The sequence below is a fragment of the Camelus dromedarius genome, chromosome 7 (genome assembly GCF_036321535.1).
Source record: "Camelus dromedarius isolate mCamDro1 chromosome 7, mCamDro1.pat, whole genome shotgun sequence".
In the NCBI taxonomy this organism is placed as follows: Eukaryota; Metazoa; Chordata; class Mammalia; order Artiodactyla; family Camelidae; genus Camelus; species Camelus dromedarius.
In genome coordinates this window covers 429,444-457,222 of record NC_087442.1, presented here as the reverse complement: position 1 = coordinate 457,222, position 27,779 = coordinate 429,444, and the positions used below count along the sequence as shown (strand labels likewise).

The 27,779-nt window shown below is 59.5% G+C and overlaps 1 protein-coding gene across 2 annotated transcripts in view; it reads right to left on the bottom strand.

Annotated features, from left to right (window-relative positions):
* PTPRN2 (protein tyrosine phosphatase receptor type N2) overlaps nucleotides 1–27,779 on the bottom strand; it is a 519,628-nt gene that overhangs the window by 473,536 nt on the left and 18,313 nt on the right. For both annotated transcript variants that reach the window (XM_064487140.1, XM_064487141.1), the window contains exon 2: nucleotides 6,321–6,371. In XM_064487140.1, coding sequence (XP_064343210.1) covers nucleotides 6,321–6,371 — 51 coding nt within the window. The remainder of the gene's footprint in view (nucleotides 1–6,320; nucleotides 6,372–27,779) is intronic.

The following is a 27,779-nucleotide window of genomic DNA, read 5'->3' as shown; positions in this document are numbered from 1 at the left end:
AGGGCAGGAGACCCCGCCTGCCTGCTCTCCGGTCAGCCGTGAGGACGACACCCCCAGCGCAGCGACTGAGCCAGCCCAGGATCTGTCTGCAGGTCCGTGGGTCCGTCTGCTGCGGGGGATGGAGCCGTCCCTCGGGTCCCTCGGGGACGTTGCTGGCTGTCAGCCACTCAAGGTCCACCCCCCGAGGCTGCCCCAGGCGGCAGGGACACACTGTCTTCCCAAGCCCCCCCCCCCAGGACAGGGCAGGATGTCACAAGACCCGAGGACACAGAGACAAGGCCTGGCCAGCCCAGGACTCCGCAGAAGCCCCTGCTTCCTCAAAGGAGCCCGCCTCCGACCTCAGACAAACAGGCCCCCGGGACACGGGAGAAACCGTGGGCCGCACCACTGGGCAGACAGCAGACAGGGGCACGGCTTCTCCCAGGACTCAGGACCTTGTCGAGGGAACCGGCCCCCGAGGCCGCCCCACGAGTCCTGAGTCCCGTCCTGCTCCTTCGACGCCACGTGGCTGGCCTCGTGTGTGTTCACCACAGCAGCCCGGGAGCGCCGCTGGGGACATGGACAGGAGGAGGCGACGGCCCATGGCCGCCACTTCCCAACACGCCCCAGGGCCTCGGGAGGAGGCCGACACGCAGATCCCACACTGTGGCGCCCAAGAGTGCGCTTCTGGACCCGGAACTGCCCAGGAAAGCCTCACTGGTGAAGATTAAAGCCATCAGAACGTGGCCCCTCCTTCAACGGCCACGACGTCAACATCATTATGCGACATTCGTAGCGTCGTGAACCTGTGACTTATCCGGAAAAAACTACAGCCAGACTCCACCTCCGCAGAGTCGAGAAGCCCAGCCAGGATATTACTGCCAAGTCGAGAACCAGCGACCCAGTAACTCCACAGCGTGGCTTTCACTACCCAAACCACAGTGGCCAAAACAGGACCACCGTCTTCCTAAAAAGTGGTGAAAACGGTTATCATAAAGCTGGTTTTGTAAAACCATTCCATGGAAAGCCCACTAGCCTTAGGAGCTGGAGGGTCTGGAACCGCCCCCGCCGTGCCCGCCCGCAGAGCCAGCCGCGGCGAGAGCAGGTCTCCACGGCCGGCGGCCTCCAGACGTCCGGACCACACGGGCCTTCCCCGGCGCTCCGGCCGGCCCATCATTCATACCGCGCTGATTTTATTGCCGCTGCCTAATCTCCTTTTCAAGCTGACTGTACTTTTTCACAGTCTCCCAGTTGTCAAATTAAAGCTTCTTGTTATTCTATTTTTTCCAGTGCAATAAAGCAGATCAGGTCTGTTTATCAGATCCGCTGTGGTGTGCCGGGTGCCCGGGCAGGTCACAGCCAACAGCTGACAAGCCCAGCTCATGATCACCAAACACGAAGATGAAAAAAATGTTCTGAGCACTTCCCACAGAAGTACTGATTTGGCCTGCTTCCTTCAGACCTCAAGAGGCCTTAGGGAGGAAAAGGACAAGGCGGGGAGGAGGGATGGGGGACAGAGGGATGGAGGGATGGACGGACGGAGGGAGGGAGGGACACAGGGAGGAAGGGAAGGACGGAGGGAGGGACGGAGGGAGAGAGGGAGGGAAGGACAGAGGGAGGGAGGGAGAGACAGAGGGAGGAGGGAGGGGGAGGGGCAGAGGGAGGGAGGGAGAGACGGAGGGAGAGACGGAGGGAGGGAGGGAGGGAGGGACAGAGGGTGGCTCCTTCCCACGCTGGGAGCCCAGAGCCTTACAGCTGATGACCGGCAGTCATACACCTGAGACCCTGGAAGGGCCGAGTCAAGAAAGACGCAGCGGCTGGCCTGAGACCTGACCCCAGGCCTCTTCCCAATTCAGAGACACTCCCAACCCCCCCACAGGGGCCAGCGAGGCTCTTGCCGTGGTGACAGGTGCCGTTTCCTGGAAGAGGCTGCTGTCCCTTCCCCAGCCCCGGCCTGTGCTCCCTCCACCCCCGCCCCCGTGAGTGTCCATCACTGGACGTCGGGGCTGTTCTGCGCCCAGTTTCTTGTCCAGTGACCTGCCCGTGCTAACCCACCCTGGAGACCACGTTCCTGGTACCATCTGTCCTCCTGCCCACCCACCTCAGACACCCAAGACATCTTCTATCTTCTTCACAAGAAGCTTCCATCTGCAGCCAGAATGGGGCCTGGTGGCTCCCCCAGGGCTGCCCCTGTGTTGGGGCTGAAGTCCTGGCCTGTACGGTCAGCGCCCCAGGCAGCAGGCCTTAACCAGACCTGCCTTTCCAAATCAGCTCACCAGACTCTGAAATGTCTTTATTAGGTTAGTTTTATTACAGAAGGAAGACAAGACCACTTCCATAAATGAATCAATACAAAGACATTTACACGTCAGTGTACACCCTCTGCAGACTGTCTCCAAAAGACACCAGGGGTCCCCCCACACCTCCTCCCTGGTCGTGCAGGGAGGGAGATGCACACAGAAAGTGAGGTCCACGAGGGCCACTGCGCCGCGTTTTCCTGCCGAGGAAATAGACATTTAGCTCATTTTAAGCAGCTTCACCGCTTTCCCGCCGTGGACCCGCCGTAGGTGATGAAACCGCCCCCACATCAGTGGGTCTGCAGGTGTGACTGGGTTTGTCAGATGCCTTTGCTTTTGTCTACACGTGAATCTCAAAAGTAAGTCAAATCACAGGCTTTTTCACGTGATAGGTGTTTGCAGGTTGCATGCTGAAAGAGTGTCAGGGCTCACACCCGGACCAGCAAGTGCGGCGCCCACTCCCTGCCTCCTCTCCAGCACCGCACGTCCCTCGCCTTTTTACCTCTGGGCTGCCTGACCGGCAGGGTTTATGACTGACGCGGGAAGCCCCATAAAAAAACCGGCAGGGCCCCCAGGCAGGGCCGCTGCTCTCGTGATGGCACCATCCGGTTCCCTGGCCCAGAGGCTCTATCTCACTTTCTGCCTCTGAAAGGCTTACTTGCCCCTAAAATTCTATTGGTTCCCTGAGCTCACTGCCGCTTGGTTATTTCCTTCACTCCTGATTGGTTATTACTCTCACTTCTGATTGGTCCACTTCCCTAACTTCTGATTGGTCCATTTGTAGTACTTCATTTGCATGGAGCTTACTCCTGATTGGTCTATTTCTACAAAGCTTATTCCTGGTTGGTCAACTCCTGTTGTACTTTATTTGCATATGATGTTGCAAAGTGTAAAATTGGCAGCCTATAAAAGGCCTGTGTAACCCTACAGACGGGGTCCAGAGCTTGAAGTGTTAACTCCTCTGGGCCTGTTGGTATAATAAACCTGAGTTCTCCAGCTCTCTGAGTGCTGCTTGGTCTCTCGCCGGGATCCAGGTTGCTGTCACAACTGAGCTGTAACACCGAACTGTAACACATTTTTCTGCAACATGGCTGCAGCCCCAGTAGCTCCAGAGCCACACAGGCTGTCTACCTGCTCTTGTGAATCACTGTTCACGTCCTCAGGCGCCTTTCTGCGGAACTCTTTGCCTGTTCTTATCACTGTAGGAGCTCTTTGTAATGAAGAAGACAAGCCCTCGGTCTGCCATGTTGCTAGCGGTTTCCCCAGGCTGCTTACCTTTTTCATAATTGTGGTAAAATATACGTAAAATGCAGCATATTAACCATCTTCAGGTGCACAGCTCAGTGGCACTAAGAACATCCACACGGCTGTGCAGACATCACCATCATCTTCAGAGCTTTCTCATCTTTCCAAACTGAAACTCTGTCCCCGCTAAACACAACTCCCCACCCCCTCCCCAGCCCCCAGCCCCCCTGTCCTACGTTCTGTCTCCTCCAGGGGCCTCATGAGAGGAATCATCCATTATCAATCCTTTTATGCCTGGTTTATTCCACTTACATATCTCTCTCAGGGTTCATCCCTGTTGCAGCAGGTGTCAGAATTTCCCTCCTTTTTAAGGCTGAATAATGTTCTATCGTATGGATGGACCACGTTTTGCTTTCCGTTCATGTCAGTGACTGTGTGGGTGGCTTCCTGGCTACTGTGAATAACACTGCTGTGAACGTGATGTAGAAATATCTCTTTAGTCCCTTCCATTCTCCTGAGTACATGCCCAGAAGCGGAATTTCCGGATCCTGTGGTAACCGTATTTTTAATTTTTTGAGGAACCACCGTACTGTTTTCCACAGCAGCTGCACCATTTTACATTCGCACCAACAGCACATGAGGGTTCCAGTTTCTCCACGTCCTCACCAACACTTGTAATTTTCTGGTTTTTCACATAGTAGCTGTCCTAATATGTGCAAGGTGGTAAGTCTGTTTATCTTTTGACTTTTCTTTATAAAATATCTTATCCCACACAAATAGTCTACTTTTACTTGTGGTTAACAAGGTCCATTGGGTTTTTTGAAAACACACACAAGGTTAGTAGGATTACACACTTCTACCTGTATGCCAAGAAAAGGCGGGGAGGAGAGAGAGGAGCCCTCTGTCCGACCACTGAGCCTTCTGGACTCCATGCAGTGGCCCCCTCATGGCCTTGAGCGGCTGCGGGCCACTCAGCCCAGCCCAGCCCACCCGCCGCCAGGCTCAGCCCGCAGCCACCAGCAGTGACCACAGGGCCAGGCCAGCACTACGCACTCCTGCAGGCCAGCTCTGCCACATCCCAGGGGGGCCCTAACTGCACCGGAGGCAGCATCAGACTCCGTCTGCCTCCAGGCCCAGGGCCCGCGTGTTGATATTTACACCTGGACTGCCTTCCCCTTCCACAGAGCCTGCAGCCATTCTCTTACACGACGTTACAGTGACTCCACGCCAGGGAGGCGGGCTGAGGCCAGGGACGGGAAGCCTCTGAGAAAGGGCACGACCCCCAGGCGGGAGTTTTGTCAAGGACGGAGTGGGAGACAGAGCTTTGGCCTTTATTCTGACAGCACCACCCTCATCTCTGATTCAATGGAACACACACACCTGTTTCCTTCACAATCAGGTTTCACCGAGTCAGGGCAGGTGACATTTTTTTTAATAAAATTATGTTTTAAAAGCTGCCTCTAAATAAAAGCTGCACGAGTGCAGTCCTGACCCGGGGTTGCAGGGCCAGCGAGAGGCCAACGGTGGGTGGACGCGATGGAGGCGCCCAGGCTGGCCAGCCACGCGGCGGCCACAAGCCTGGTGACCTTGGATCGCCGAGCCTCTGCTGTACTTTCCTCCAGTCCAGGCCACTGCTTGTCACAACCTACACAGAATTCTCCCCCAAAATGAAAAAACACAACAGAGCCACCCGCCTGCCAGCAGCATCCCCCGGGCAGGCGAGCTGTGGGGACACAGACACACAGCTGCTCCTGGCCCTGAAATCCACACCGGCACAGGACTTACTCACCACGGATGTTTGCTGTGCCTGGTCTCTGGCCTTCAGACCCTCAAACAGCATCCCGTGGGGGCCCAGCGAGGGCGAGCTAGTCAAGGAGGTCGGGCAGAGGCACCTTTCACCCCAAGGGCCTCACTAGGCTGGACAGAAGGTCCTAGGGGCCCATGAGTCCTGGCAGGTGGGCTCCACCCATACCCCCATGCACAGAGCCAGGGGGCCTGGGCAGGTGCTAAGTACTGCGGGCAGGATGCAGGCAGGGGCCAAACCCACCCCCAAACCCATGGAGCCAGGCGCTACAGGAGGGGAGAACCCACAGCCTGAGGTCCTGAGTGCAGACCAGCTGGACTGCCTTCCCAGCGTGTGATCAGACTAACCCCCATCGACATGTGAAGGGCCATGTGTGTCGTGGTCGTGGGGTCTTCTGCTTGTCATTTCAGAGCACCATGGGTCTGGCCCCCTGAGCGAAGCCCCATGAGAGAAGCAGAGGTGCCTGCCCTCCAGAGTCCGGGCCCGGGGGCTGCCCCGCTCAGACACTTCAGGCCCCACACTGTGGGTGACGAGCCCTCCCTGAAAACACAAAGCACCAGAGTCTTCTCCAGCTAACAAGAAAGGAAAACGGGGCCCACAGGATGGAGAGCCTGCTGCTGCCCAAGAGCAGACCTGGAGCCAGGGGGCAAGGGTGGGCGGCGGGGCAGGACACCAGACCCCACCACCCACTGTCACAGGGCTCCTCACAAATCACCCGAAAACCCCAGGCTACAGGGACAGACGCAGATGCAGACACACAGACACAAACGTCTCCAGAAAGGGCCTGTCTCAGTTCCACTGATTTTCCATTTTCTCTCCTTTTAATAATACCCAGAGAACTTTCAGCTCCACGAAGCTCTCCAGAAGCATCAAAAACAAAACAAAACTCACCCAGAACCTCCCATCTGCTCATGGAGCCACCCCAGGGGTGGCCGTGAGTGGGCAGGGCAGAGGCGGGCCCAGACCCCCAGCTGTGTGTGGCTGGGCCCACTTACCATTCACGCAGGTCTCCGTCGGGCCGCACAGCTGGTCCTCGAATAGGCAGCCTGGGAGGAGAAGCAGGGGAGAAAGGGTCAGCACCTCCCGGGGAGCAGTGCGCCCGCCGGGGCCACGGCCTCTGCTGGCTCCTGAGTCCTTAGGAACACGCAGACCCGCAGAGGCTCTGGATTTGGCTTCCTTGAGGTGGTGCTGGATCATCCGGCTCCAGTTGTGAGAGGAGTAACCACAGGACCGGCCTCTCCAATGGAGGAGGACCACGATCATCCCGTTCCTCTGGCAACGGGAGGGTCCACCTGCCCGAGGGGTCTTCCAGGGGAGCTGCAGAGGGAGCACGGGGGGTGGGCCATTCTGTCGACACCTCCTGGCGTGCTCCCAGATGGCCAGACCCACGGCACTTTGTGGGCATCACCTCCAGGGTGGCATCCTGGGGCCTTCCCTCCAACACCCTGACAGTCCCTGTCTGCATCCTGACGTGGACGGCTGGCCTGCACCGCCACCAGAGAAGGCAGGCGTGGGGAGGGGTGCCAAACGCACTGAGCCACCAGGAGGGGCAGGGCAGGTCAGAGGAGGCGGCCCACCTGCCCCACGTTCAAGTGCATCTTCAACACAGGGAAAGGACAGAGAAGACGCAGCCTCGGCAGGGCGTGGACAGCCAACGTGCCAGGGTTGCCCAGTGAGGGCCACGGATGGACCCGAGTAGGTGCCTTCTGAACACACATGCCTTCCGGCAACACTGAGACACACTCCTTCCAAAGCATCATGCCTGCACTCCTGTTTCTCCAACTGAGAAAGCCCCTAGCCACCCTCTGAGACCCAACTTGAACGTCCCCCATGGACTCTCCCATGACCAGACTAGCGACTGGCTCTGTCCAGCACCTGCTGTAGGAATCTCCACACTGTGTTGTGATGTCCACTTAAGGGCACAACTTCCCTGAACATGAGATTCTCAAGGTTAGGGGCCACACAAAGCTACCTTTTTAACCTCCACCGTTTCCTGAGTGGTGCCCCCATGTCTGGCGAACAGCAGGTGCTGAGGAGTAAATAGATGAGCGAAAGAGGACAGTCGCGCCAGGTCGCCACAGAGTTTGCAGTCATTGACTCCCGCGTCAGGGAGCTGCTCTGAAATCCTTCGCACTGAAGCACTCATGCCCTTGGGCAGACCTGTGTCAGGAAGGCACGGAGCCAGGGCCCGCAGAAGATGCCAAAGCAAACATCGTCCCAGAACCAGGAGGGACTCTGATGGGGACAGAACTGCCCCAGACTCAGGAGCGTGAGCGGTCTCCCTGTGCCCTCGTCCCCGCGGGCCACGTGCTAACCTGACTGCTAGTACACTTGCGTGGTTATTTGCTCTAAAATTAAGAAAGACCACCTTTCATTTTGAGTATCAGCCTCAAGTCATCAAGAGAAAGAAAGACCTCGGTCTGACAGAGCCTGATCGGACACACCACCTTCCCCACCTCGGCACCGCCCTCCCCCCACCAGGCAGTCACCTGCTCACGCTGCCCCCTTGGGCCAATGGGCCCACTTGTGGCTCTGAAGGCAAGAGTGAAGCCCTCGGAGGAAGCCCACAGCCGCCACCCACCCTGAGCCTCCTGGGCCCAGGGCTCAGACCCAGGTTCCTCGCTGGAAGGGTGTGGTCTACCCTGACCATCAAGGCAAGGAGACATGTCCAAAACCCCTCACTCCTGACACCCACAGGTCTCCCCCTGGCTCCAGGACATGCATGCGCTCAGATACACAGACGTGTGCTCACACACTCACACACTCACACGCTCACACACACACTCATATACACTCACACACACTCGTGTGCACAGACACACTCTCTCACACACTCACAGACACAAGCTCACACACACTCACACTGAACTTTTTAGCCTGAATCCTGCCTCCCCTTGACCTCCGCAGAATGCCATGCAGTGCCTGGGCCCCGCCTTGCGGCCTCTTCCTGGTGCTGTTGGGAGTTACAGCAGGTCCAGCCGTCCCGAGAGGAGCCCGGCTGCCCTCCTCTCAGAGCCTTGGCTCCCAGGAGACGCTTACAAAGGGTGTGTGTTTTACAGTGGGAACCCCCAGGGACCCCACCCTTCACTCCTGGCGGCCCCCCGAGCCATGACTCTGCTGGGGCGGCCAGGGCCCCAGCCCCACCGACCCCCCGCCCCGTGCTCCGGCCGAGCCCAGGCGACTGGCTTCCCTCCTGGGGCTGGTCTCTTCAGCTGCCCAGCCAGAATCAAAGTGACTCCCTCCCCTTCCTTGGGGCTTTTGCAAAAGTGCCGAGAACAGAGCCACTAACTACTTAACACATGTCAACTAATGTAACGGAAAGGTTTTGTGACTAAAAACTGTAAGAAAAAATGAGCCTGAAATGGATTCTCTCACCAAAAAATGGAACAGCTTCCCTCTCAGACAGACCACAAATCAGGAGAAGATTCTGAGGAACCGAGAGTGTCCTCCTCAGTTTTGTTAAAGCTGAGAGCGGCTCAGCCTCGGAGCAAATAGAACTCCAGGGAGCCCGCGTGCGCGGGCCACCCAGCCACGGTGACAGGCATGCTCCGCTTCCCACAGTGACTTTCCACAAACAGGGCTTCTCATCGGGATTTCCCTTACTCTGTCTCTAGTCCTCTTCTCCCGGGCCACACAATGTAATGACAGAGTTTCACTCCCAGGCTGGCATCAGCTGAACACCGACCTGTTACATCGCGTCCAGTCCCCACCACGCACTGACGGGAGTTTCACAGGCAAGGAAACCAGAACTCAGAGGTGAATAACACGCCCACAGCCAGACTCTGTCCCCAATGTGCCCCCCTCCCTATTCCACGCTGCTCCAGGCCGAGGGGTGTGTGTTCACCACGGTCACCTGAGCAGAGAGAGGCGGGAGGAGGCCTGCGGACTCTCATCTGGTGGAGCTGCACCTTCCAGCCCCGCCCGTCCACCTGCCCCACTGTCCTGCGCGGAGCAGATTCGTGGGAAGGAGAGAAGAGACCTGCCATCTGGAGGGAAGGACGGAGGGAGGGTCGCTGCCCCGAGAGCCCCCGCACCCACAGGCTCCTTCCCTAAGAAGACAGCCCGGCGCTCTGCTCCAGCCCACACGTGCCCCAGAGCCGGGAACCCCGGAGCAGCTCCCAGCCCAGCAAGCAGGGAGGGAGGCCCGGGGGAGCTGCGCCGGAGGTGCCCAGACTCTGCGCCTTCTGCCCTGCAGAAAACGGAAGGTGGGGCAAGGCCCCTCTGAAGGCTGGGGCCCCGGAGCCCCGCCCAGGGTAGGCGGCCGGCTCGGCTCGGCTCAGGGCAGACGCTGGAGAAGTGTCACCTTGTGCGTGGGTCCCGAGTGCAGCCTCCTCCATCACGGGGCGGGGACAGCTCTGCGGCTCAGGGACCCAGGACCCCTCAGACCTGAGCTGAACTTGATTCCCGCACTGGGGACCCTCGCGGCTCCTGCCCACGTCGGTTGGGCCCTCTGACCCAGGGCAGGGGCTCGGTACGCTGGGTGATGCCCAGGTGAGGAAACAGCTCCCGGTTCCCAAAGGGGTTCTCCTCCGGCCCCAGACGCGAGGAGGCCACCCCATGTCACAAGGCCGGCTTGCTTTTCTCTCGTTTCTCTGAGAAGCGGCATCGAAGCCAGGTCATGGTACATGGCATTTTGGAGCCCAGGTGTCCACCCTCCTCTCGGGGCTGCCCACTTTCCAGACCCCGTCCCCTGTCCCAGTCTGACACCCCGCTGGGCAGCAGGAGGGGCCCTCACTGCAGAGCCGAGGTCTGGGGCAGGGGTGACAGGCCCCCTCCTCCACCGTGACAGCTGGGCTCCCCAGGTGACAGGGGCCACCCCTCAAAGACCAGAAAAGTGTATGCTGCAGCCGCCTCCCACCTGCTGCAGGGGGAGGCTGAAGGCCCAGCCTCGCTCTGCCCAGGTGGTTCTGGACCCATGTGAATCCTGTCTCCCGGAGGTCCATAAGGCCCAGCTGAACGGAGCCAGCATCAGACGAATCAGCATCGGCTGATATCAGGCAACATCAGAGACGGTGGTCACCTGTTCACCCAGACCCCGCACCCAGTGAACACTGCCATCTCCACCAAGCCCACGCCTGCCGTCCGGAGGCCACGAGCAGCTGCCCCAGCCGAATGCTCACTCTCCCCGCAGAGAAGTTTCCCTTGGCCCCGCCGCCCCGGGCACACGGACAGAGCATCCTCTCGGGACGGACATGCAGTGCCTCCGAGAAGGCATTTTACACCACAGCTCATGCACAGGGAAGGCAGCAGACGTCGTGACTTAAACGACTAAGGCACAGTTAGGTGACACAAGTGTCACCTCTCCCACGGGGCCAGCTGTCCCCTCCCAGACCCCACCAGACGCCTGGGGCACAGTGGCCCAGGACCCTCACACCCACGGCCATCTATGGCAGGGATTCTGTGCACCCGCCTGTCTCCTCTCAGCCTCGGGAGAAAGCAACTGTGCCATGAGCCTCCACTGCACGCCTGGTGTCTGGGTTTCAACACCAAAGTCCACACGGGGATTCTCAGCGTAGGCACTTTCTGTGTCTCTCCCCAGTGGAAAACTCTAAGGGGCTGAAAACCTGAAGTGCTGGGGAATTACATTAATAATTACATTAATTATCTTCTTTCCTAGGAACCACACTGGCAAAGCGTGGGGCGGTGTAGGACTGGAGGCGGCGTCTCTTCAGAGCTGTCCTCGTTCCTCCTGTTCTGAGGGGGTACGCAGAGCTGCCGTCCATCCCAGCTGGGAACGGGTGGACGCTCCACCCACCACCGGGCCCTCAACCTGGCCCCAAGCACAGACCACACGTCCTGGCCCCTGCACCCATGTGCTGCTTCTGAACATTTCCGTCAGATCCACGCAAAAATGCGCCTCAGGGTGGGGTGTCCAAGCAGGAACAGAAAACCACGTTCACATCAGAAACCCACTTCTCATGGAACAAGACCTGGAAGAGCAAGCAAGAGATTGCAGAGCAGCCGCCCCGAGGCCATGTGCTTCTAGAGCCGGGAGCAGCCGAACCTGCCGCACATCTGGGCGACAAGACCATAGAGCAAAGCCGTGACTGAGATTTCAGAGACAGAAGGGAAAGGGGGGGGACAGTGATAGGAGGAGGAGTGGGGGCTGCCCCGCCCCAGGACCACCCAGGAGGAGAGACAGCGCTTGCACAGGCCCGTCCCCGCCGCAGAGGGACAGGCTGCTGCGCACCTCTGCTGCCTTCTCAGCGCCGGCCTGGGGCCCTGGAGCCCGTGTCGGGTAACATTAGCACCACGCGGTCCTGCTTTGCTGGAGTCCTCCACCTCAGCCAGGTGAGCTCTGAGTGGTATTTCAATTGTCTCCTGGCCTTCTGTCCTCAATTTTCTGAAATGCAATGGTATCTTCAAAAAAAGGACATTTGTTGAATTATTCTTTTGGATTAAGAAAGCATTTCTAAGCTTGTTTCCATAGATACGGAGTTAAAGAAAACCTCTGAAAAGATATTTAATGAGAAGTCTTGAATGTCAAATGCTGAGGATTCAAGCACTCCGTTAGGAGAAAGAAATGGGACCCCTAAGACCCCAAAACTCGCGACAGGCCTGAACTGGGCCAAACTCAGCCACTCCCGTGAAAGGACAGCATGGCAATGTGACATGGTAGAGACCAGGCGCACAGGAGGACTGGGATGAGCGCACGTGTGCCACAGGCCCCGCCTCCCGCAGGGGTACGCGCACGTGTGCCACAGGCCCCGCCTCCCACAGGGGTGCACAAGACGTGGCTTGAGCATTTGGGGCAGAGCTGGGCTGCCTTAGCCGTGGTCTCAGATGAAGGAGGAAAACTGGGTCACAGTTTCTCAGCCACTCCTGACGCACAGGGCCCACAGTCTCAGGACCCTCCTTAGGAAATCTGTCCTTCTTTGCCATCATCACGTGACAGAGCACGTAATTCCGGAACTTTCCTGCCCGTGAACCAGCCCGGATGCTGATGCGATCCCAAGTTTCTGCATTTCCAGCGAGAAGCAGAAGCACAGTGCGTGTAATTTTCGTCTAGGATTTTGAACCTGCACACTATTAAAGACTGTATCGTCAAGTAAATTAAACTCTTTATGATCCATTTTCTGGATCCACATTCATTATTATCCCAAATTTCAATGCCATATTTGAGTTATTTTGTATTAGCTATGAAAGAAAAATCATGTCAACTAACATTCATGAGTTTGTTAGGTTCAGTCTGAAGGCAGGTATATGTTTAAACATAACTGTCATTTGATCAGGAGTAAAAAGGCAAGAATATCTGGGCTTGAGGTTTAGAATTCTCACACCATAAGCTCAAAAACATCAAGTGTTTTCTTAGATGACTTTCTGGGCTTGTTTTTCAATGATGAGACAAGAAGGAGCGTTTGCAGTTCGGGAGTCCTTGTCCACACCTGGAGTGAGCGCTGTCCTCTCCTGACACTGAGTCTGAAGAGCCGGGGACACCCAGACCTGCCGAGGACGAGGCCGGTGGGTCTGGAGAGGGGATCCAGGGTGCACCTGAGCGGGAGTTGTCTCCACCCTCGTCCGTGGCTTGTGCGTCCTGCTCTCACTGCAGCCCCAGATTAAACACAGAACAACAAAGAAAAACGACTGAAAACTGTATCACAGTGAAAGTCACCTCAGGAAGGAGCAGGGCTGGCTGGCAACGATGTCCCCAGGACAAGAGGGGTGTTAATGAGCCCCACTCACTGAAAACTCTGAGCTAGAATTCCACAGGTTTCTTCTCTGCGAGATTCTCAGAATCCTCGATGCTGCCAAGGGCCACGCTCTCCTCCAAAGAAGGACCCAGCAGACGACATTTGCCACAATTCTCAAGATGCAGCTCTCTGCTGCCCACCCCTCACTGGGAAACAGTAAACGAGACCCAGGTGTACAGCAGGACCAGCATCACCCACACAGCCACCCTGCCCGGCAGTTCTCGGCCCTGAGCACCCAGAGGACTGGTTAAACCGTGGTGGCTGGGCCCACCCGGCTCCTGACTCAGGGGGTGTGGGTGGGCCTGAGACCCTCATTTCCAAAAAGCTCCCAGCAATGCAGGTGCCCCGGACCAGGTTCCCCACAAGCCAGTCTAGCAGGGTCTCCCAAACGAGCTCAGGGGGAGCAGTGGCTCAGCTGAGCCACACAGACACGATGGCCCCAGACAGGCCAGGTGACAGGACCCCTGGCACATTGAACACACACCCTGAGCCGCCAAGGCAGATGCAAAGCCTGGTGCTCACACGCCATGGGGAATTATCTTCAGGGGCCAGTTCCATTCTTCCCCCAGAAGTGTGACATTCAATTATGCACAATGGACACCTCTGTGATGTCCGAGTCACCCTGTTGGCTACAAGAGGCATCCACAGCCTCCCAGCATTTAAAAAAAAAGTAATAATTGAAAGAAAAATGCCCTAAGCTAAGGAACAGAAGCACACTCACTGCAAAGTGCATGTTCCTGGGTAGGCCCTGGCCCAGGCGGCCGTTTCCAAGCCAGGCCGTGAGTGGGAAAGGCAGGGCCGGGTGGGGGCGGGGGTCGAAAGGAAAGGAGCAGCTGGGAGAGAGGAAGGGGCCCCAAGACCCCGAACTCTGAGCCCGGGGTTTCAGCTGTGAATGTGGAGAACGCGGGGTAACAAGTGACACAGACACTGGGCAGCGTCCCACATGGCAGCCACCGCTATCGCTGCCGCAGCCACTGCCAGTCAGCCTACAAGGGCCGGACGCTGCAGGGTGCCGGGCGGTGCCGGGCGGGAGGAGGGGCCTGGGCCATGGGTTGCGGTGGGGCAGGCAGGGTCCTGGGGCCCCACACTGGTCCCGGGGCCACGTCCAGCACTGGGTAACAGCACCTCTGGTCACAACTGCAGCACATGGACCCGGGAACCTCCTTTCCGTGCCATGAGGCTGTTTGGTCCTGGGGTGCAGGCCTGGGGACCCCTCTCCAGCTGTCTCCCCGCCCCATCCCCACCACCAGTGAGCCAACTCTGGGGTTCGTTCAGGCCGACCGGGGCCTCAGCGTCCAACCCACCTCCCCTTCCTACTGACCGGAGCTCAAAGGTCCAGGTAACCAGAACAAGAGCTCAGGCTGCACAGAAAGCGGGGCCAGAATGGCGAGCGGGTAGAAATCCACCTCAAGATTTCCTCTCCGTCCTCCTGGCCTCCAAGGCCTCATCTAGGTCCGTGTTTCAGGCTCTGCTGACCACATGTGACAGGGAAATGCAGGCGCCAGCCACGGTCCAGCAGGCAGCCGGACACCGACGAGGCTTGTCTTCCTCTGGGGTCGGCAGGGCAGCCGGAGGCCCTGGGTGGCCAAGCACGCCAAATGAAGGTGACATGCCAGTGGGTCTGTCTGCAGGTCTGCACGGGAGAAACAGTGGGGCCGCGCTCTGGGCCTCGTGGAGTGCCAAGAGCAATGAGTGCATCTGAAATCGTGATTCCACCCAGCAAGGGTTTATTCAAGGTCCTCCGTGGGCCTTGAATTAAAGACACAGATAAACACGAGTGAAATACAGTGTTCTGTCCCCAGAAGCCACTAAGGGAGGAGGATCTGCGTGTCTCACTTGGTGACGGTGTCCCACCAGGAACACACCAGGGCCTCCCCTGCGTGCGGAGGACACGCGGTGAGCCTGCCCCATCCTATGCGCGCGAGGGGCCGTCCTCCGGGCCTGGCCCTCTGAGGGACACTGGGCACATCTTCAGTCTTCTGACTGTATTCTAGCTTCTCCCCCTCAGATTCCCTGCAGCCCCGTGACAAAGAACAGCCAGGACGTCCGGGGTTACCTCATGCACCCCACGCACAGCAGGTGCTCGAAGAACAGTCACCAAGTGCACATGTGAATACGTGAGCCACCGCTCAACGTCTCGCCCCGCGAACAGCGCAGGCCCCCAAACCGCCCCCTCCCCACCGCTGTGTCTCTGTCTGATTCTCACAGGCTGAGGTTATTTTATCTTTTCCAGGATTTCATCACAAAAAGAAAAGTCTGCCCTTCTTTGCATCCACTGTAACTCCCTCTTCCAGCTCCACCCTCTTTCCTGCTGTAATAGCAAAGCCTCACAGACATCAGAAAATCCCCCATGGGGCGAAAATCACCAAAATTCCACGTAGGAGAAACAATCATGTTCCTAAAAAAAAATGCGGAGGAGAGGGGACAGGAGAGACTCCTGAGTAGATCAACACAATCAGAGGCTCCTTTTCAGAGACGGCTCAGCGAGGAGAAGCTGCCTGGTGGCACGTGCGAGAACTGGGGCGCTGGGCCGCCCGCCACCTCCCACGAGAGCCCTCCTCTCATGGACATGAGGCCACATGCAGTTTGCAGAGACTCTTACCAGCGTGACACATGCAACTGATACATGATTTTCAACTCATTTCTTCTCAAGTCAAAAGGCTGACAAGAGTTGGCTGGGACTTGGGGACAGCAGAGAATGTCGGGTTAATTTTTCGTCAGGTGTCTAAGATGCTCCAGCCTCTTCTTCGATGCAGATCCCTGCAGAGCCGCCTCCTCTGCTCTCCCTCACCCACACCGCAGACGGCAGACCCTCCGCGGGGACGGCCCGCCAGCAGTGAGCCCTGTGTACACAGCCACACTCTCCCAGGGCCCCTGCTGCTCCAGACACATCACCCGGCTGCACGAGGCCTCTGGCCAGCGGCCCCCCACCTGCCACACTTGCTGACACCGCCCCGTCCACACTGGCCGCACCTCCTCTCGCGACCCCAGCCCGCCACCTCTGGCCTTCGTGGTTCCTGCTTCGTCCCCGAGTGTGAGCCACTTCCCTTCCAGCCGTTCTCTCTGAGGCCACAGAGACTCTCCATGACGCCCAGTGAGCTGTGTCCAGCGATGAGGACCCCAGCGATGGGTCCATCCCTTCCGCAAAAAGCCGAAGGGCCCCTTCATCTGGGTCTGTGGCCCCTGCCCGCTCCCGCACCCGGCCTCCAGGCTTCCGCACACCTCATCCCCGGGATCTCCCCACTGAACCCCGGGAAGAACTCCTGCCTTCAGCCTCAGTTCAGGGTCAAAGACCTCACCGGCCCTCTCCACTCCCCACTCTGCCCCAGCAGCTTCTCCCACCGGCTCCCGCCCCTGTGCGCAGGCCGTGCGGGGATGACGGCAGGGCAGGGTCCTCTATCAGCTGGGGAGCTCCTGAGCACCAAGAGCAGGAGCCAGCAGGCAAGCCCAGTTCACACCAGGAGATCTGAGCAGACGAGAGAGGACCGGTGCAAGGACCCCGCATCCTTGACCGTGAGAGCTGACCGACACCTGCTGTCCGCAGCCTCCGCAGAGACTGCCCAGTGGCATGTGACCCACGAGGACCTTACAGGAAACCATCAGACCAACCACCACCCTGGACTGGGAGGGGCGGCCCTCGGCCTTCCCAGGCCAGGCTCTGGTTGCTGCAGGGCAGGGCATCCAGGCAAAGGACACCCCGCGGTGGAAGGAACGCCCTTCCCAGGACATGGTCCAGAGGCCAAGGCTTAGCTACTTTGGAAACCGGGCGTCCAGCGTGGAGCAGGACTGCAGGCAGCGGCCACCACAGAAGGCAGCGCCTGGACAAGAGATGGCCCCACAGGGGCCCAGAGCCAGGCCGACTTGCAGCTCCCAGCCCCCAGGCCCCTCTGGGTTTAGGAAGGAGAGAGGGGCTCCTCCACCCCTCCCGCCGGGCCGGGCCTTGCCTCAGGGACGTGCGGCCAACAGGCGCAGGGCTCAGTCATCACTGAGCGTAATTCAGTGCATCACAGGGACTTCATGCCCCATTTACGCGTGCTACTGCTTTGTCCAAAACGCCCCCACCTCTGCCACTCGCTCCGCGCTGCTCCCCGGGCTCTGGTATCCACCTCCCGGCCTGCCCCCGAGCCAGAGGTCACGGCTCCAGGGGACCTCCAGGGGGCATCCCAGAGACCTGGTGCCCTGGGGCCCCACCCTGACACCCGGTCTTTCATCCCGCCCCACACCTCTGCGGGCTGAAACCTGCGGCTTCTCAGGGCCCCGCAGCAACATCCCTGCTGCACGCGGCCCACCCCCGCCTCCACGCGGCCTGCAGGCCCAGACCCAGCCCTGCTCAGGACCCACCTCTGCCAAAGCACAGACATGCCCTCCCAATGCCAGGCTTCTAGGGGTTTTCATGGAGACGAGTGCAGCCTCGAGGCCCTGGGGAGATCACAGCCTCTGAAAGGGGTCAGGAGACACAGGCAGAGGCCCCAGCAGGGCTGTCACCCCCTGGGACTCACACCACTGGGGCCCGGGTCGGGCTGTGCAGACCCACCTCTGCCTTCCTCCCTTCCTGACCACTGGCCATGCACAGCCCTCACTGCCCCTGCTCCTCCCTGGGGTCATCCTTTGGAGACCACATCCTCCCAGTCACCCCCCCTGCCTGCCCCCCTGCAGGCTCCTTGGTGCTCCAAGCACTTAGGTCCCAGACCAACCACTGGGGGCCCGACCCTGGCAGGTGCTAAGTCCTCCACCAGCGCTCACCAAAGCCCACCCCCAGCACGCAGGCTGCAGCACCCTCACCGTGTTCAGGCTCCCCAGCAACATGACAAGGTGGGAACTGTGTCCCCAGCTCACAGGAACTCCCCACGAGTGTCCTTCCCCTTCTCCGAACTTGCTGGGCTGCAGGCCGGGCACACAGTGCGGTGGGCTCCCCAACCTCAGCCCACGCCCTCCCCTCCCTGACATGGGTGTCATGTCTAGCCAGACGCAGCCCCGCCGTCTCCTTGGGACCCACGCCCTGGACACTGTCTGCTTGTGGCACCGGGGACCTCCCACCCCACTCACACGGCCCCCAGGCCCAGGGCGTGGGTGTCAGGAGGGGAGAACACAGGGCCTCACAGGACACACACTCAGCCCAGGGCCAGGACGAACATGCTCGGTGGGGCAGCAAGGCCGGGCCAGCAGGAGGTGAGGAGCCCAGAGTGAGACTGACCCTGGAACATGGCCGTGGACACCGGGCCAGGGGTGAGAGGGGCAGTCAGGCCTGGGGCTCAGGGAAGAGTCCACTCGGCCATGAGAACAGTCACTAAAACCGGCATCCAGGCTGCAGCTGGAGGGTACAGGGCACAGCTGCCTGCGCACCTCCTTCCGGCTGTGGTTCAAAGCCCCGCTCCGGCCCAAGGAGTGTGTGTGGCCGGCACACGGTAGGGACTCAGCCGGCCGTTCAACAGGCAGTGACGGGGAAGGAACGATGGCTAAACCTGTAGCCCCTGCTCCGTGCGGGGACTCCGTGCAACGGGACTCACCAAGGAGACACAAGCCGGAACCTGGCTGCCCTCTCCCCCGGCTGCCAGCCGTGCTGGAGGGACCTTCACCAGAGGTGCCTGGAGGCTGTGTCCCCGCCCACCCCAGGGGGTGCCGGGCCTGGTGTGAGGCCATAACCGCCCGCCCCCCGGCTCTGTCAGGGACAGCTCTGTGCTGTGATGGATGTTCCACACATGCCTCTGGACTCCTGAGAGTGTCTCTGCCTCCCTCACACTCCAAGCACCTCCAAGAACTCCCCCAAACCTCACCTGCAGACACCTGTGCTCTGGCCACTGCCATGGCCCCTCCCGAACACCATCCTCTGCTAAGTGGGCCTCACTGTCCAGCCAAAGCTAGGTCACTGCTTAGCATCCCTGGCCGCCTTCCACTCAGGGTCTGACCTCAGCTCACTTCCCAGCTCCAGGCAGCTGGTCAACAGAGACGAGCCTCGAGATCAACAGAGACAAGGCGCTTGTTTCCCCGCTCAGCACAGTCAGGGCGTGCGGGCTCGGGGCAGGGGGTGCACCGCCGCCCACCAACCCCGCACGGCCTCCTTGAGACCTGAGGCGTTGATGGGCTCCTCGAAGCCCCATCCCGCCTGCATCCCGCCCGGACGACATCCCGGCTGGGAAGCCCCTTTCCTGGGGCTCCTACTCACACCCTCCAAGGGACAGCTGAAGCTCCACATTACCCTGCAGCAAAGGCATCTCGTGTTCCTGCCATAATCTTGTCAAAGAAAAAAGCAGCTTTGGTCTCTGGTACTTTTGACAACACAGAACAGGGGAAAACATGAGCCTCCAAATCCCGGCCCCATCCCCATGGCTGCGAGAACAGGGCAAGCTATTCATGCTGACTGCCCCCCTCCGTTTTCCTTTCTGTGAAACGGGCGTCAACAACACCTCCTCGGGGGCCCCTGGGAGACTCTGCACCAGGTGAGTCGGAAGGCAGTGCCTGGCTTCGCATCTCCCCCAGCACATGACCGTGTTTGAAATCTTGCCCTCAGCGACTGAACCGCTGTCAGAAGCACACTGAAAAAGAGAGAAAGCCAGAGGGGTGGGTGGCTCGGGCCTCCCCGGGGATCACCAGGCACAGGTGGCTCCTCCTCGTAGTATTCAGGCGGTTATTTATTCAAAACATATGAAAATTCTCATTAGGCAACCGTCAAAAATGAGGCTGTAAAGAGTTTTCAATTACTTGGTAAATTGCTCACACAATGCAAAGCGAAGCCAGCAGAGTACAAATGGTGTGTCAGGTATGTTCACGACCACATGTTTTCCTTTCTAACCATGACTTTAAAAAAGACTGGAAAGACGAACGTCAGGTCTAACATGGGGGCCGTACTTGGTGAGGTCAGTTTTCTCTTCTTCATCCTTCACGGAAAGTCTACAGTTTCCTCCATGAGCCTGTGGTATTTTCGTATCAGAAAAAATACTTCAAAACGAGTGCTTTAAAAGGCCAGGTCCAGGCCAGGAAAGAGGAACAAGGGAAACAAGGGTTCAGCTCACAGTCGAAGGTCAGGAACCAAAGCAGCCCCTCCCAGCCCAGCGCCCCGCCAACTGCAGCTGCTGGGGACGCAGCCCCAGACCTCACTGGCCCGAGCCACTACAGCAACAAATTTGACAACATGAAACCTGAAATGGGAAGGCCCGAATGCTCTTTAAGCTTTGCTGCAAGTCAGGGTGCAGACAGGGACCGGTAAACCAGCCGGCCGAGCGAAACTGAAGCATTTAGATTCGAGGCTTTGATTGGGTTCGTAAAAATGTTGGTGTCACTTCCAAGAAAACAAGCAAACAATGAGAAGAAACTAAGTAAGTGGGCCTGTCGGGCAACGTCCACCTGCTACACCAGGTCCGAGGAGACCAGCTGGGCTGTCAGCTGCCGTGGCGTCCAGCCCCACCTTCACCTGCGCCAGAACCTGGGGAAGAGCCGAGCGGATGCCCTGTTAGCCAGGGAGGAGCGGGGACGAGGCAGGCGCTGCGGGCGGCGCGTGCCCGTGCCCTGCGTCCGCAAGGCGCCGTGTCAGGGGGGCGGGGCTTCAGTCGGGAGGCGGGGCTTCAGCCCGGAGGGCGGAGCCCCGTGACGGCCGAGGGGAGGGGACGTGAGGAGCCCGCCCCCTCCAGCTCTCTCCCCCAACCCCGGGCATCCGCAAGCTGGGAAGAGATCTCGCCAGACACGGGGCCGGGACCGTGGCACCCTCGCCCTGACCTTGGACGTCCAGCCCCCAGAACGACAAGAAACAAGCATCTGCAGTCTGAGTGGCCCGGTTCGTTACAGATGCCCAAGACTGACGGCTGGGTCCAGCGGAGCCGACCTGGAGAGGGTTCACCCGCACAAGGGTGTGCGGAGGCGGAGGACCTCAGGGGCCGAGCGCAACCCCGGGCCAGCACCACGGCCCCAGAGGGTGCAGACACTGTGGGAGGGGAGCCCGCAGCTCCGGAACAGGGCTGACCGGGAGGGGTCCCGGGAAGGAACCCAGACCGTCCTGTCCCTTCTCAGTGCCTGCTGGGTTCCCACTGCCCAGGGGCCGGGGCCCGAGCCAGACGCCGGACCAGCCTGGGGCTCAAGCAGGAGGGGAGGGCGGGCGGCCCTGGAGGGCAGAGAACACCAGGCCTCGTCCGTCCTTCAGGGAAGCGGCTGGCCTGCTCTGGGCACCCGTTTCTTGCACAGAAATCTGAACATGGGGCTAAATCGCCCTCGTGCCCCTGCTTCACCCTGCCCGAGCGCCCAGCCGATTCCTCGTTTAGCTCTCTGACCAGTGACCTCTCGTCCTCGTTTTCATTCATGAATGTTCCTCTCCCTTGTCACATTTGCTAGTTTCACCTTGACCTCATAAATTCAATTTGTTGTTTCAAATTCTGGCAGAAGAACTGCTTTTCAAAATGCTGAAAAGCCATCATTTTAGAGCTGGTGAGATAAAATCCTGGTTCTGCTCATAATTGATTTCTTAAAGCTTTGGAAGCAAAACACTGGCTTTCCAAGAGCTGCCATGAGTGAGACACCAGGGGCACGTCCTCCTCTACCCAGGGCGATGCAGGAACTCTGCTCTGGACAGCAGGCAACACCACAGCACAGGCAGCTCGAGAATCCATGTCAGCGCTCGGGGAGCACACACAAGTGGACAGTCTCCAGCTAGACACTGCGGAGAGCCACGCCGTAAGGAACCGGCACATCAGCACACTTTCCCACAAACTATTTCTCAAACTTCATCTAAAAACATGGCTATGGGGTGGAGGGTGTAGGTGAGCAGTATGTGCTTAGCATGCACGAGGTCCTGGGTTCGAGCCCCAGCACCATTAAAAAGCAAATAAATAAATATAAACCTAATTGCCTCCCCCTCCAAAAAATAAAATTAAAAACAAAAAAATTAAAATATGGCTATGAACTCAAATAAGCTTGAGAATCTTTTGAAATTCATATTCAAATGCACTAAGGTGTGGATTCACTATTTATTCAAACTTTCAGTGCTTTCAGCTGCAGGTAATAGTAATACTGGTCGTGCGCATTTAATCAGCACAGACTCACCCCTCAAACCACAAGGGCAGTGCTGCCTGCCTCTTAAGCATCCTCGGGGTGTTTCGTTTCCACAGAGAAATAAAGGCCAGCAGCCCATCCCCCACGTGGGGAGCAGGGACGCTGACCCAGGGACGCTGACCCAGCCCCACCTCCCGGGCCTGAGTGGCCCCACAGGGAGGGCACATGGCTCACCACTGACTGAAGACCCAGATGCCACTCAGGTCCAAGCTCAGGTCAGAGAAGAGACTGGCATCTCTCAGGGCCGCACCCCCAGCCCTACCAGGAGGAAACGGGTGGACATGGCCGGCAGCAGCCCAGCTGGAAGAGAGGTGCCTTCAGTCCAGGGTCAGGATAGAGCCACCCCCGTCTGCCCCCGTTCCCCTCCGTCTGTCTGTCTGTGCAGGGCCCAGTCTGTCCTCACCGCCTGCATGGCACCTGGCACCTGCAGTGACTCCGTCTCAGTGGCCCGGTGCCACCTTCGGTCTGTTTCCCCGCTGGCCCTTCACGCTGTGGGGTCCTCTTCAGTGTTACCTGCCATCTCCCAGCGGAGGGCCTCCTGCTCCTCAGTCACTGACCTCAGGAGCTGGACTGGAGAAGCGGCTGCAGGCCAAGGGTCCCCAGGGCGCACGGGCGCCTGGCTCCCACCTGAGTCCCCGCCACAGCTCAGTGTGCAGGCTGGGCCTCGTGGGCGATGAGGGGCCGGGCTGCATGCCTCCCCGTCATCGGAGATGAACTTCCGAGGAGGGCAACCCCTCCCGATGGCCAGCACGCCTACCGCTGGAGGGCTGGCCAGTGCAGGGCTGCGGGCGCCTCGCCCGGGGCAGAGGCAGCAGGGACCCCGGGACATCGGCGGTGGGGGGGGGGGGGCGTACGTGGTGGCCCTGGCCTCACCACGAACCCTGAGGTGCCAGACACCTCCCCGCACTGGTGCCTCCTCCACCCGCAAACCTCGGGGCTTCTCCTGCGGTGAGGACTCATCCGACAAGTGTCTCGTGTGCTCACCCACCTGTGGAGCGACATCTGACATCTGCTGGCCGTGCAGCACGTTTGTCAAGTATTTACTGAGCTCTACCCACAAAGCACTTCCCATAGTGACCTTGTCTAACCCTCACAACAGCCAGCAGGACATAGATCCCCGCTTCGCAGATGAGGAAGCAGGCTCTGCGAGGCCCCGCGATCTGCCTGAGGCCGCACCACCCGAACTGCTGTGGGACTGGAATCCAAGTCTCACCCTGGCCGTGTGGCCACAAGCCCCAGCGGAGGTGGTGCTGTTGGAGCGCCACGCTCACTGCAGCCCCTCAAGAGCCGGGCTCCCGGCCTCTCCTTCGGAAGATGCAGGGAGGACTTTTGTCGTGAGTGTCGAGCGACATTCTAGGCGTCTGTCCGTCATCACTGGCTCCCTGACATGCCCACAGCCGCAGCCGCCAACTGGCAGCTTCACCCCGAGACTCTGGACAGCAAATAACCCACCGCGTTTGTCCTGCCCCAGAGCGCACACCGGGAACTTGTCTTCTAGAACCAAAGCCTACAAACCCCCTCTTCCTTCTTCGGGTGTTAATGAAGGACACCCCTAAGCACTGCTGCCGCACAGCACTAACGTCTGAGGACGGCAAACCTGGGCCTTTCGGCTCCACTTGGAGAGATGGGCCCCTCCAACTGTCAGTCCTCTGTGGCAGATTCCGGATCCTCTGTGAACAGGAGAGCCAGACCCCGGTTGGAAATCCAAGCTCGTCGACCCTGAGCTCCTGCGGGCACCACCCGGGGCCCCGCCTTCCGGTCGGCCTCACCTGCAGGGCCCTCCCCACCAACGCCCCGTGAGGCCGCCCAGTGAGAAGAAACGCCCCGCCAGAGCATGGGCGGTCCTCAGCAGGGCGGCCCACGTGCGGTGCGGTCCCCACTCAGCGCACCCTTCTCATTGTTCGTAAAGCCCTCAGAAGGGCAGCACGCTACAAACAGCTGGGTCGCTTCTGTATTTTATTTCCCTTCTTAAGGTAACTAAAACACCCTGGGATGTGATGGAAAAACAGAACTGAGGGTTACTGCATCATCTCAGAAAAACCCCTGCCAAGACGGCAGAACATTTGACATTATAATATTAGCGCTTTGGGACGTGCATACAAACACAGTCTTACATTAAGGGCTGCATTCTCCAAAGCCGCACTTTATTGTGGGAGGCCTCACTGCAAACACGGTGAGTGCCAGGACATGTGTAATACAAACCAACACCGGGCCCTGCTCACAGGCCCGGCCCTCCCCGGCGCCCAGCTGGCACTCGGGAGGGGACAACCCTCGCCTGTTGACCCCGTCTGTGACCTCAGGAGTTCACTGGAGCAAAGCATTTGGACGCCCTCCAGGGTAGGTCTTTGTGCCCATCAACCGATCTTTACCTCGAAAGGCCAATTTTACTTCCTAGTCCTTTGCCAAAACGCAGTCAGGTGTGGGCTGTCCTGGGCGGGGCTGGGCTATCCAAACCCCCGCCCCCTCCAACCTCCATGGGTGGGAGACGAGCTGTCTCCTCCTGGGGGAGGCTGCCCGCCAGGCCCCAGAGCCCAGCCCACTGGACTGTGCATGCCTTCCTGACACAGCGTGCCACATTCCAAGACTAGGGGCACGGTGTCTGGGGGCCACAGCCTGCTTCCTTCAGGCAGAAAGAAAGTGGGGAGACCGCAGGGCTTGCCATCAACCTGGCACCTGGAGGGTGGGCTATGCAGATGTGACCTTGGGGCTCTGCCTTCCCACACAAATCTGCTGAGAACACAAACCCCAGATGAGCACCTGTCCAAAGCAAGCAGAGCCCCTGTGAAGCCCACCGTGTCATGGTCAGAAAGCCTGTTTCCACCCGAGCCCCTTGGCTGCCCCATCACCGCTGGAGCCGGGGGCCGCAAAGTCCGGAAGATGCCCTGTTCCACGCAAACCCTCCTTCCAAGCAGGACTTCGTGGGCACCCCCACACCCTCCCAGGATCGACACGGTCACGTCTCCAGCCAAATGGGCCTCTGCGAGGCCTCGAAACACATGCACAGGACACCCACCAACACTTTGCATTGGTTACTAAGGAGGGTTTGACGGCCACACAAGACTCCTGGGAGGAACGGGAGCTGTGGTCAAGGAGAGAGTGACCAGTGGACTCTCAGCTGCTCCAGAATCTTACCACATCCCCTTTCCCTTTAGGACTCTCAGATTTTACAAGATGTAACTCAGCAGTAACTTCTGGGGGCTGCGGATGGGCGCGGGGCAGATGCCCGCACACACCTGAGCCAGGTCAGCAGGCCCTCCCCATCCCTCCAGCACAGCGGGCCACCCCTCCACGCAGGCCTGCTCTGATCTGAGGCCACCTCGGTGACCTCCTCCCAGGCCCGGGCAGGGCCTGGACCAAACGAAGGTGCTCGACCAGTTCCTTGATCGGCTGTACAAACTGTGTGAACTGGTGAGTTCTTACTTTTGCTTTGGCTGCCAGGAAGCTCAGAGCTCACTTTCACATTAAGACACAACAGCGTCACTTCTGCTTACAAAGCATGTTCACTTTAATCAGACTATGTCTGACCCTGAGCAGCCGGCATTGGAGCCCCACTGACCGACCGCTCGCTGAGTGAGAGGACAGTGAAAAACTGAACCCACAGAGGCCTTTAGGATTCGACGTGCTCTGTGTTACTTGGTCTGCTCCTCCCATTTTACATCTGAGGAAACTAAGGCTCAGAAACGCAGAGTCACACAGGGCGTGTCACCTGCTCTCTCCCGAAGCAACTCCAGGTCCCACCCCAATGTCCCGCTGACTGCAAGAGAGCCAAGCCAGGCCTCACCATCATCCCGGGAGAGCCCTCAACAAGCCAGACAGCAAACGGCCAGGTGCTCGGGCCCCCCGTCACGTTGTGGGGGACCGTGAGACGCCAAGGGGGCACAGTGACAAGAAACCAAGACTCTGGAGCCAGGCCTGTCCTCCTGGGGGTGAGAAAGCAGGGAGGAGTCAGGGCGGGAGGCAAGGTCAGCATTCGGAGGACACCCCTCCCGCCCGGAGACGGGGCTCCCGCGCACAAGCTCAGAGCACAGCTTCGGACCTTTCAACAAATCGCTGCCGGCAACACGTCAGGCCCTTGGAGGTGTCCAGCTGGCCGTCCTCCACCTGACACTCTCTGAAAGCACGTGCTTGCTGGACAGTGGCAGCCTCTGTCCCCTGAGGCACACGAGAATTATCTCCCAGGTGCTCAGAGGGCCAATCGGAGGAAGGAGACTGACCAGAATGACGCTGCACGGAAACCCCAGCTGTCCCCCACCCCGGGAGCCCCAGGGCCAGCAGCCGGGAGGGCACAGGCTTGAGAGGGGCCCCTGTGTGTCTTCTCACATGGGGCCGCACCGTCACTCCCCAGGGCGCGTCCACGGTGGGCGGGTACCGGCTGAGCCACCCCGCCAGAGCACGTGCAGGCGGACAGGCAGCGACCCAGCCTGGAAATTCACCTGCTCCTCGCGTACCCCAGCTCCCCGCCAAGGTCTCGTCCTCCTCCCTACCCCTAACCCCATGTCGCGACCCCTTGGAATTTAGTTCTGGGCGGGGAAAGCTGACTTTCTTCATACTGTGTAGTTCTGCCTAGAGCAAGCCCCTCAGAATGGTCTTCTGTTGGGTCAGAGAGCAGCTCACCTTGGACCCAGACGGCCTTTAATGCAAGGTCCTCCAGGAGCGCCGAGCTCCCGGCTGCACCCAGTGGCCTCTGTCCGCCTTTCAAGCCGCCAGCAGTAGACCCACCCACAGCTCCGCTCCATCCAGTGCTTTGTGGACACTTCTCAAGGACTGTACTTGGCTCCACGCACCAGCGTGCAGCGATAAACAGAAAGACTAGCCAGCCCCCTGGGAAAGCCGTGGTCCCTAAATAAAAGCCACTCTTCTCTCGCGTGCGCACTCAGAAGGCAGAGGCCCACAGCCAGCCCTGTGCCTCCTGCCCCAGGACTGGATCCAGTTCCCCCACAAACAATGCAGGGTGTGGGCTCAGCAAGGCCAACATATCTGTGGGCCGCAAGGGAAGGAAGCCCGGGGCACCACGGCAGCACCAACTGGGCCAAACCCAAAACCGGAGGGCTGGTGGCCACCTCCCCGCCCACCTCCCCTCCCGCCTCCCCACAGGCAAGGCCCTGTGAGGACGCTCACCACCCAGGCCAGGAGGGAGGCCAGCGGCCACTCATCCAGGTCTGCGTGGAGCCCGCAGGCCACCGGGGACCCCCATGAGAAGCCGGGCCGCGGCTGGATGAGAAAGGCAGTCCTCGCTACACCCCGACTCGGGCCGCCCCTGCTTCTGCCCCAGAATCCCCAAGGAGCCCCTCTGGCCCCAGGTGACCCGCGGCCCTGCAGGCGTGCGCTCTCGGGCCCCACGTGGCTCCTGCAGGTGCCATGGTTTCGCGGGGGCGCATTCCCAAGACGCTGCTCTTCCCAGGAAGCGCTAAATAAAACAAAGGTCTTTGGAGGCCTGTGACAGACCAACAGACCTGGTCTTGGAGCAAGTGCACAAAACCAGGGCCCGGCGCCAGGTCTACAGGCAACACAGGCAGGGCCCCTCGTATTTGACTTCTCTGCTCTCCACGTGGCCCTACAGGGGCTCCTGGGGTCTGGAGCCACCAGGGAAGCAGTTGAGCCCCCCGAGTGGCCCAGGCTGGCCTGTGGGGACCCTCCCAAGCCCCCAGGCGGCCCCTTTGCACCTAGAACACCACTGACCACCGCACCTCTGACTCTCAGAAGCGCCCTGATTAGGAGCCGAGCTGC